Below are 11,767 nucleotides of genomic sequence, written 5' to 3'. Positions count from 1 at the left end.
ATTGTCCTTATAACATCGCGAATTCGTAAACAAAAATCTTAGTCTAATTGCACGGCTCGGCTCAGAGGATAGGGGGCTGAGCAGCTCGTCCGGGAAGGCCACCACCTTCCTCCTCTTGCCGGTCACCAGGGTAAAGTCATCGTCATCCTCGTCGGCCATCTCAGTGTCCCCCCAGTTGGGAGGGAGCACCTCAGTGTCCCCTTGAGACGAGATCTAAGTCCCGCTCAAAATCTCCTGTACTAGTGAGTCGCCCTCTGACTCCCCCGCAGCGGAGAGACCCCTATGGTCCTCCTTAGCTGTGTGTGAGGGGTCAACCGATGTTGACTTCTCCTGGGGATTGCTGTCATCCCCAATCTTAGTAGGGGAGTCTGACGGCTCCTCCTGGGACTTGCCAACAGCCCCACTGTCCTGGGGACACTCCTGTTACCCATCAGGTTTACCGACAACCTGTTTTTCCTCACCCTGGGCCTTATCAACAGGCTCAGGCTGTCCAGGCTTGCCAACAGCTCTATTTCCGTTCTCAGGCTTGCCACGGCCTGGAACTGGACCGCCGAAGCATAGCTCCGGAGCCCAGTTATCATCCTGGTAGTGTGGGAGCAGTCTCCCCTGAGGTGACCCATCTGGCCACACCTGAAACATACGGGAGGTCGACCCTGAACAGCATAAAGGCATTTATGTCCGTATATTGAGGTAAGATACGGAATATGTTTCTGGTCTCCCTCCCGCACGGTCAAGGTCACGCTCCGGACACCAGTGAGGATGTTTCCATCTGTAATGTATTCTATCTTAGTTATTTCTCCATACCTATGTAAAACTTTCCTAATTTCCTCGTTGGTGACCCAGGTTGGAAGCCAGTGAATTTTTAGTGCCACTCGTATCCTATCGCAGGCCTCCATTCTGATGCGTAAATCTCTCCCCTCTAAGAATTCTTCACCGTCATATCGGTCTACCGTTTCTTTGTCCTCAAACGTAAGAAACCAAGTATCTTGACGCTCCATCGGTTTTATAGAATCAATGTCGCACAGATAGGCCTAAAAATGCAACATCCTCCTAGATCACACGCTCACCTTTAAATTTGACTTCTGTATAGCGATTGCATATTTTACCTATCCTCAAACGTCTTTCTTACCCATACTCCGTTTTTCTAAATGCGACGTACTGTCAACGTTTTCCATTCGTATTGTCAGCGTTTTAAAACTGTTAAGATTATTGAAAAATAGAAATGAGAAATGATTAGCAAAGTATGAAAAAAGAGAGAAAGAAATGAAAAGGAAGAAACAAAAATAAAGAATAATATAAAAAATAGCAGTGTCTAACTCCTCCCCCCCCCCCCTCTACCCGTTTGAGTTCATTTTGTTGACTTCTTTTGATTTATTTAAGAAATAATAATAGTAATAATAAATATATATGAAATGCTTCTCAAACTTGCGTATCATCCCTTCCCATTCCTGCTCCGCAATCTTTATGGTGAGTACCAATTTTTCGAACAATCAGATTTTCTCCCTATTCCAATTTACTCCAATTTATTGCAATTTTATTGCATTTCTATTCCAATTTTTTCCAATTTCTGTTGCCTCAAGCAATCAGAGCGTTTGGTTCTAATTTCAAAAATAGGATAGACACTACACTAAAAAATCGCAGAAAATAGAGAAAATATGAAGAGGAAAAAAAAAATCAAAAAAATTAAAAATATGGAACGCTTCACGAATTTGCGTGTCATCCTTGCCGCGGCAAGGACGGTACGCAATCTTCGTTGTTTTATTCCAGTTTCCCAGCTCCCATAGAGAAGGGGGGATGAAGATTAATTGATTGTATGTTATTATACATCCCGTTCGAGAATTTTTCACTGATATAGAAACGTCACCATATACCGGTGAAGAGCTTCAAATTTAGACCTTTACACGGCACTCGGGGCCATTGAGCAGTGAGGGTTCTTTATCATGCTAACGGCTACCATGACACGGGGCCTCGGTTTTTATGGTCTCATCCGAAAGACCCGCAACTTTCACATCAAAGTGCCGAGCGCTTGGCGAAGGAACAGTTGCTACCTGTTATTTATCGACTTAAGACAGTCGCGGCCGTGATTCGAACACACTACCTGCCGATCACGGAGCGAGCGCTCTACCGGGGGATGAAGAGAAAAAGAAGGGAAATTTCGGGTCGCCGCTAGGGGCGCTCATAAAAGGTTATTAATGCGGCTTTTTATATCTTTTTAGAAAGTTCTGGCTGCATTTAGATTTTAAAGGGATTTGAATAGTGATTTTGGCTGAATTTTTGTTATATAATATGGGGTTCATTTCTATACCCTTTAGACTTTTTTTTGTCCCCCGCTTTCACTGAAAGTGGGGGGTATTAATTTGGGTCTGTCTGTCCGTCCGTCCGTCTGTATTTCTGTGTGTCTGTAACACTTTCGTTTCCGCGCGATATCTCGAGAACCGTTTGAGCTTTCGCAATGAAATTTTGCATAACAACTCCCTATGGCCTAAAAAAAGAACCCTATTTATTTTGAGGTCAAAGGTCAACGTCATAAATTCTGTCTGTTTTAACACTTTCGTTTCCGCGCGATATCTCGCGAATTCTTTGATCTTTTACAATGAAACTAGATGAATACCCGCGCAAGCGCGGGAGAAAAATGAAGGGAAAACTATGTTATCAGTACATACACTAAAATGTTTAAATAATTGATTTATTCTAGATACATGTAATTAATATCAGCATTACTTGCTGTTGTGAAAAAAAAATTGTGTGAAGAGGTTTATGAATGTACATGATTGATAAAATTATCGGTTCTTCACATGAATTATCATTTACAGAGTGCAAAACTTAACTGAAGAATTTGCAATCTAATGCAATGTCAACGTTTTTCATAAATGTTTAACTACTTAAACCCTTGTGCCCAAAAGAGATGTATATCTGACATAGTGTGTTTACTTTGTAGTTTTGATATAAAATATGATTTAGTAGAAGAATTACAAAGAAACTATAAGTAATATATTATTTAATCCTTTTTAACTCAGGTGAGCAATTTTGGTTATGGGCCTTAATTTTCTTAAATGTTGCATTGGAAAATTCCTTTAACTCATGCAATTTCTCTAATAAACATCTTGTGTATAATGGTTTGTCTGATATTCAAATGTTAAATATGTATAAAGTAACAATAAATTGAAACTTTAGACATTAAAAATATGTTGTTTGATCCATTTTTGGCTCGTTTTTAATCGCGCAGTTTGCTGAACATATGCAACTTCCTAATGTTCACATGTATGTCTTTTTACTTTTTTCTGATGTTATGGGTAGTGACCTATAAATTTCTGTGATTATTCAGTATGTTAAACTATATTCAATGGAAATTTGTTGTTTTTCTACTCTTAAATACTACTATAAAACTTTGAGGTTGGAAACGTCTTAAGGTACTTTCATCTTCAAATTTGTGGGTTTAAAATAGAAAGAAAACTATACATTTATTTCCATTTTAATTTAGTTTAAAATAATCAATAATTGCAGAAATGTATAGGTCACAATCTTTTTTACAATGCAAACGTAAAATATGTAAGAATAAAAATGGCATATTTTTGATACAGCATTAATTAAGCCCACACTTTATAAAAGTTATGTCCCTTGAAAGCCAAAAATTTGGGGGGGGGGGGGGGGATCCCACAGTGGCCTTTATCACACTTTGAGGTGTGTAACTTGAAAATAACAGTAATATGTGGCTTGTATTTTGATCCAAGGATAGGGCTACTATACACTGAAAAAAAAAACAAACAACAAAAAACAATAGAATTTTAGAAGTATGCACTATGTTTGTCATGTTAAGAGAAACATTTTCTTCTTGAGGATTTGGTTGACCTGAGAAAGGAAATTTTTTTGGCAAAATGTTGATTAGACCAGCATTCCTCAATAGAAAGATATAAAAATAATGAAGTTTGTTATCTTTCATAATTCAGCTCTTCCTATCAAAACACTGCAGTGAGTAACTTAGAGAGGGCTAATATTCCTGAATAATCAGATTTCTGGACATAACTGTACATGTATTGATGAATTTACTTAATATTCAGCATTTCTTATCAGAACTCCTATATACTCTGGACGATTGATTCAACTTGCATCTTGAATACTGAGAGGCATATATATACCACATGCACCTATGATACAGGAAATATAATGAGTATGTATTAAGCATGTATTAAAAAAAACTGCACACCTAATGGTATATTTAACTTCAACGATAGGAATCAATACTCTAATTCAATCAACCCTAAGGAAATATTTAAAATTTCATGTCTCAAGAAAAGAACAGAGAAAAAAAAATTTTTGGTATTTTTTAAAACAAATAAACATCTAAAGAAGTACATCTTTGTATACTACATTGTCAGTGTAATAGCAATCAAGACATTGTAGATTAGGTAGTATCGACACTGAGTCAAAAGATCTCACTCGAGATAAAGCTACATAAAGTTGTCCATGGGTAAAAATTGGTTGAGTTAAGTCTATTCCAACATAATCTAAAGTCTGTCCCTGACATTTGTTGATTGTCATTGCAAATGCTGGTCTAACTGGAAATTGACGGCGTTGAAGTTGAAATGGTAAACCTGAATCTGATGGCGTCAACGTAATCCGTGGTAAGAACACCATTTTCCCAGAATGTTTTCCTGTCATAATTTTTGCCTCAATGATGCGGCGACCAAGATTAATTACAGCTAGCTTGGTTCCATTTAAAAGACCTTCTTTGGGGTTTAAGTTTCGTATGAGTATAATCGGAGAATACTTTTTCAAGAACAAAGAATGGAGTGGCAAACCTGAAGGTGTCAAAGAATTAAGAAATTCTGTTGGATATATGTATGTTTCTGAAGGGTCGTGAACACTGTCTGCACTTAAGTAAACTTCACAACTGTCTGATTTAAATGCTTCCATAATTTTCTGGTTGATAAAGTCTACTCTTTCATTAGTTGCTGACAAAATAGCTCTGTTGCATATTTCTTGATCGAAGGCCTTTTTACCAAGATCTGGGTACACTCTTTTTATCAAATTGTCTAAACCGCATTCATCAGGTGCAATACAAATTTGAGCAGGGAGTCTAATTTTTGAAATTCCTAGGTGTGAGTAATACTCCTCAGTACCATTTCCTATCTTAAGAAGGAATTTTTCAAAAGAAGTATCGACATTCGAAACACCTTTTCTGGTATTAAACGTGTGCACTCTCATATTTATGGTCAACTGTAGTTTACATACGTGAGTCCATAGAAATGAGTGTTGAAGGCTGCTGAATATCACATCTGCTTGTGAGCCATGATGGATAACTGGTAAAACTTGTCTGAAGTCTCCTCCAAGGAGAACAATTTTTCCTCCAAATGGATTTTCACTTTTCATAATGTCACATAGTGTCCTATGCACACATTCAAACACGTATCTGTGCATCATTGGAGCCTCATCCCATATAATTATTGAGGCATTTCGGACTAATTCTGCTAGAGAACTCTGTATTGGTATATTGCATGTACTTGTATCAAGTATAGGTATTGGTATTTTAAATCGTGAATGTGCTGTACGACCACCATCTAAGAGCTCTGCAGATATTCCTGAGGAAGCTACTGCTAATGCGATATTACCAATAGATCTTATTTTTGCTAAAATTGTGTTGTAAACAAACGTTTTTCCAGTACCTCCTGGTCCATCCAGAAAAAAAAGAGTGGATTTGGGTGCGGGTGAGAAGACAGCTTCAATTACTTTATTGTAAACTTGAATCTGATCCTTATTCATTTTACGTTCATGATCCAAAACGACAGCACATAACTCCTGTGTACTGTAAGATAATTCCTCCTCTATGATATTTGGTATGTGTATGTTGGTTGGAACTGTAGCAAACAATTCAGACATCCCTGGAAAATTATGCAATGTCTTTCCATGTGCTTTTAACTGATCATTAATAAGAAGCAATGTTTTGTAAAGTGTAACTTCATCAGAGTGGTAAAAATTATCTTTACATCTTCTTAAGTCATCGGAAAGTTGGACGTAGAACTCATTCCACAATTTCACAGGTTCAGCTGGTTCACAAAACAGTAAAATTGTTGCAAAAAGTAAACGTAACTGACTGGGAGATCCTGATAATGCTGCTTCACTCAGACATTCAATCCATTCCTCATCATTTTGAAGGAATCCCCTTTTCAATGCTGTCTCTTTATATGTGTTACAAACTGTACCATCATCTAAAGTTAATAAATCCAGGAAAGATTTGCAGCCAGGACTGTGATGAAGTAAAAGTCGAAGAAAAAATCTTTCTCCTTCAATAGGACTGGCAAGATACAATCGTCCAATAGTGTTCCCTGATTTTCTTTTTTTCCAGGTGCATGCTGAAGCATTCCATGTGAAGTGCTCTGGAAATAAATGATAAGGAATATTTCTTGCTTCTGGAATTTCCTCATTTGCTTTAAACCAAGCTGTCAAAGTTGTGTCTTTTGAACTTTGAAGAGCTTCCTCTGCTTTTCCTTCTTTATAGAGCACAGTATGTTGTCCAGGAAGGTGTACTGCAAGTCGTTGAACTGCAGGCGATCTGTCATGAAGATCATAATGAAAAATTCGCCAGCATGATTCTGAAGCAGAAACATATCTTGCATCAACATAATTTTGTATTTCATTGTGTTCATCAGATTGAATGCTAGCCATAACTCTATCGTGTCCTTTATAAACATATTTGTACAAATATTTCACAGCAGTTACACTTGAACATATCTCAACATTTATATGAGCAGAGTACTTACAGCAAAGGTAAGGATTATATGGAACAATCCAACGATTATCAAGTATAACACCATTCTTCTGAACTGATGAACCATTGTTACGTCTTTTGTACATAGGATATCCATCTGGTAACTGTACAGTCTGTTCACAAAACTCTTTTGGATATTTTTTAGAACATTTTCCATCCTGCATGCATGGAGATTTGGGGTTGGCAAGTCCACAGGGACCATGAATCATATGTTGGGTAACAATTTTGTACAATTCTGGTGTTGTTGTTTGGGAAGGAATTTCTGCTGTAACATACATATTGTAATCATCAGAAGACTTAGGTTTACATGTTGGATGCAATATTAAAAGTATATGCGCATGGGGTAAACCTCTTTTCTGAAATTCAATGGTGTAGACAAATGCGATAACTTTGCCAAATATGTTTTTCAGTGTAATGTCTTTTAAAAGATCTTTTAGCTTCAAATGAAATACACGTGCAACTAAGTCTGGTCGATCAGTACTTGTCTGGCCTGACAATACGTTTCTTTCAATATCTGGCCACTTTGGATTACATGTAAAAGTTATAAAGAGGTCTGGTTTCCCGTAACGTCTTACAATAGCCATTGCATCTTGATACATTTGATGCATGTGTCTCGGACTGCCAATAAAGGATGATGGTAATATAATCTTCTTCCCAGTATGTTTACCGTCAGTGTCACCTGATTGTACAGCATCAGCAAGTCCTTGGTATAGTTCGGAACGTAGTTCGTTCTGATGAAATAAACAATAGTTTAATCGCTGTTGCTCTAATTTTGCATACTGATCTACAACATATTGATGAAAGAGTCTTCCACCTCTCAAAATAGTGTTGAAATTATTTCTTTGCATCATGTGATAAGCATAAAAATTCATTACTGAAGTTTGTTTAACAGTGTTTTTGTGCTGAATTCCAATTGTCCACCCTGCATCACCATAAGGGAATAAAAGAACATAGTGTAATGGATCATAATGTTGATTCGTCTCATTGATATGAAGAATTTTTTGACCATTAGGGTGATATGTTGCACGCTCATACAATACAATGTCTCTGTTGGTTGGTTGATATTCTGATGAGCCTGGAATTATAACTGACAATTCAGAAACTGTTGGCAAATTGTAACGTCTTGGGTCTTTAGAGGTGTCCGCCTTCAAAATAAGCTTCATATTTAGAGTTTTGTTCTGTTTTGTAAATATTTCAGTTGTATGTTTGAAGCATTTTGCAAATGGATTGTACTGATGCAACATACTTTGTAACTGTTCAAGAATGTTTTTATTTAAATCAGTGTTCCAGCAAATTCTGTTGTTTGTTTCATTTTCTGTATCATATATGTATATTTGTGAGAATTTCGGGCGTTCTCCTAGTTCTGGGAAAATATGTCCTATTCTATGGTAAACTGAACCATGGATCCGAAATGTATATGGACCTTTTGATGGCAGAACATCTTCATTAACTCCTAGGGATGCAAAAGCTAAACTTGAATTATAAGCTCTTATGTTATGACGAAATTCTTTTCCCTCGTCATCTTCACCTGTCAATAAATGTTGCAGTAATAAAGGTGGGTCACTGATTGTTGGCAATAGAATTTTTCCTTCTAAACAACATCTTTTCTTTTTCATTCAGTTCTTCTAGTAATTTCTGATGATCATTTCTTAACTTTTTCAGTTCACTTTCATGGGTACAAACATCTCTTTTAATCTTTTCTAGTTCAGTCAAATAATTTTTAAATTCTAGTTCAATTTTGTTTTGCATTTCTCTCACTTCCATAAGAATATCAGGCAAGGAGGAATGTTCTATCCAGAATGTTATCCCCATGGTACTTTTAATCAGTTCATGTTGCAGTCTTTGAAACTTCAGGTACAACCTTTGGATCTGGCAGTGATTTGGAATATTCTGAAAAAAAAAAGAAAAAGAAAGTAAATATTAAATATATATGAGAGGTACAGTATTTAATTTTTATTCTGTATCTGTTGTCAATATCAACCTGGTATTTTACAAAAAATAAAAAAAGGTCTGTGATTAAATACCAGATATCAAATAAGACCCCCCAAAAATCCTGTAACATTTTCGAAAACAAAAACAAAAACTAATTTTAAATGGAACGTCAGGCAAATCGCTACGTTTTTGACGTAAGTCATTGTGACGAAGACAACCCAATTTATACGACATAAAGTAAATTTTTTATTCAATCAGAAACATCGTTATAAACAGAATTAAATTATATTGAAGAGCAAAATGTAGGAGGAGTTGCAATTTGAAAGTATTTCACAAAAATTTATATTTTTAGTGACCACAGTAACACCATTCATCAAAATCAAAAACTGATAGATAGAATTATGCATCTTAGTGTAGTCTACTTGATTGTCAAATTATATTGAAATCAGACCAACACTGTAGTAGGAGTAGTGTTTTGAAAGTATTTCACAGAAATTTCTATTTTTAGTAAGCACAGCAACACCATTTATCAGACTCAAAAACCGATAAACAGAATTATGCATATTAGTGTAGTCTACTTGAGCGCTAAATTATATTGAAATCAGACTAAACCTGTATGAGGAGTAATGTTTTGAATGTATTTCACAGAAATTTCTATTTTAAGTAACCATGGCAACACCATTCATGGAAATCAAAAATCGATAAACAGAATTATGTATCTTAGTGTGATCTACTCGTGTGCCATTTTATTTAGAAATATCCCAGAATTCCTTTCACCATGGAGAAAACATGTAGGTGATCAAGATTTAGTTCTTGCAGAGAGCTTAAAAGGAAAAAAAATTCTCTTCATAAGGCCTAAAATAAGAATTTGTTTGTTTGCAGTTGCCTACCGACACACTGAAAATATACCTAACCCAAACTTTTATTAAGCCATTTTGTAACATTATTTTTTTTTTCAATTTTCCAGGATATTGAAACTGTTTCATTTTTATTTTTATTTTTATCAATCAGTAGTTTATGATAAGAGTGGAGTTTATTCATGTTTAGCAGACCTATAAAAAGTTCTATTATTTGTTATCTAACAAAAACCTGAAAACTGAATTTTTTTCCAAAAAAAAAAAAAAGAATGCCTACGTACCTACCAACTCTAAAAATTATAGGTTGTCAACTGCAAACAAAGAATTTTTAAAGCTTGGCCTAATATATCAAATTTGATGCCTTTTGTTAAAAATTTGAACTATCAAGTCTCCATTACAAATGAAGGTGGTCACCCACATGGCGCAGTGGTAAGAGCATCTCCTATAGAGTTGCAGAGTAAGGAGTTGATCCTTACATCATGTGTTCAAATCCCACTGTGGGACATGGAGACCGGTCCTTTGGATGAGACCATATAAATTGAGGTCCCTTGCCGCAGTAGGTGTTGACACGAAAAAGATCCCTCACTGCTCAATGGCCCCTAAGTGCCAAGCATAAGTCAAATTTTGCAGCTCTCCAATGGCAAGTGGTGGCATATCCATAGGAGTGAAAAATTCTTGAGAGGGACATTAAACAACAAACAAAAATTAAATGAAAGTGCAACAATTACATGTTATAGTTTATATGTACTGTACCATAGGTGAATGTGACTTTTAACCTGCCAATGTAATGATTTTGAAGAAGCAGATCTAACTTAGATATGCATACAAAAATATTTGATGGCATCTGGAAATAAATACAACTACAATTGTCATTACTATAGCACCATCAACATTATTTAACATTTGGACAGTTATTTGCTTTATGATATTCCATTAATATAGCATTTTTGTGATGTACATTTCTTTCAGTAAATGTATATTAAATATAGCATATAATGTATGCAAAATTAGTATATACTATATCTGCATAGTTGCATTGGCCTAATAAAAATATTGTTTGTTGCCCTTTTCCAACTGACCCATGGACATTATATTTCTTTTTCCGACTTCAATTATTTCCTTTTAATCTAGTATTTTTTGTTTTCAAGATAACTCATTTGATACCATTCAATATGCTTCTTCAGGGACATAAATGTGTTGGTTATTAAGATTAATAAAAATTTGAATTTTTTACCTTTAACAGGGAATAGTGAATTTACAGGCTGCTTTGTGATGTAAGACATTCTATTTTGCATGAAGATGTATCTGTATATCTTTAGATGGAAAAAAAAAAATTTCCTACCTACCCAATATTAAAAGCTTAAATGGATTGGAAAAGTAAATACCGGTAGATTAAATATAAAAAAGAAATTGCATGCCTCATCAGTTACTTGTGCCATGATGCATATTTAATTTTTCAAGTACAAAGTCAGTAATAGGTATCAATAAATGATGAATTGATATAAGCAATTTATTTTTCATGGTACTTAAACCATATTTGTATGATGTCAACTCTTCCTCCTCAGAAAATCCACAGAAATAGAGCAATTGGCCACCACTCGCCCTATGCATTTATAAACCCCTTGTTTACATGTACATAAATGTGCATGAGCATGCATTATTACACAGTGTCTAGAAAAACAGACCTTCAAGTCTTAAATTTAAAAAAATGTTTGAATTTGCCTACTGACCCACTTAACATGTACCACACCTAAAAATGTTTTGAGCTATTTTCTAAAGTGGTATTTGGGGGGTAAGTTTGAAATTTTCAGGATACTGACATTTAAAATTTCATTTTGTTAGTTTGATTTTTGGTTTCATCAATTACAAATGTAGTAAATGGCTTAAAATAAGTGAATTTACTTTAGTAATACTATGAAAATCCCCTCAATTTGTTATCTAAAAAAACATTAAGAAAACTTCATTTTTTAAAAAAACATTATTCCAATATATACACCTACCCACATTAAAAATTACAGGTTGGCAACAGTAAACCAAGAATTAAGTTGGATTCACCACAGTCAGAATATGTCTCATATGCAGTATTTGACCATAAGTGAAAAATTATTTCGGTTTTACGCAATCAGTCGAGGGGACAAACTTATTTGGTCAGTGTGTAAGGACTAACTTTTAATGTTTTGCATAGGTGCAAATGTAATGCTCATTAGTTGAA

General features: G+C 35.3%; 1 protein-coding gene across 1 annotated transcript; it reads right to left on the bottom strand.

The window, feature by feature from the left end:
* Positions 1 to 4,341: 4,341 nt before the first annotated feature.
* On the bottom strand, positions 4,342 to 7,784 carry LOC133194271 (ATP-dependent DNA helicase PIF1-like). Its single transcript, XM_061330261.1, has 2 exons — positions 6,759 to 7,784; positions 4,342 to 6,590 (listed from the first exon to the last, which is right to left on the bottom strand). Exon 2 carries the CDS (start codon positions 5,875 to 5,877, stop codon positions 4,342 to 4,344), a length of 1,536 nt encoding a protein of 511 aa, XP_061186245.1. The 5' UTR covers positions 5,878 to 6,590; positions 6,759 to 7,784.
* Between the last annotated feature and the right edge of the window lie 3,983 nt (positions 7,785 to 11,767).

The sequence above is a fragment of the Saccostrea echinata genome, unplaced genomic scaffold (assembly GCF_033153115.1).
Source record: "Saccostrea echinata isolate AGI-Se365-2 ecotype Australia unplaced genomic scaffold, CSIRO_AGI_Sech_v1 ptg000029l, whole genome shotgun sequence".
Taxonomy (NCBI): domain Eukaryota; kingdom Metazoa; phylum Mollusca; class Bivalvia; order Ostreida; family Ostreidae; genus Saccostrea; species Saccostrea echinata.
The sequence above is the reverse complement of the archived record's forward strand: the minus strand, read 5'-3'. Positions and strand labels throughout refer to the sequence as shown.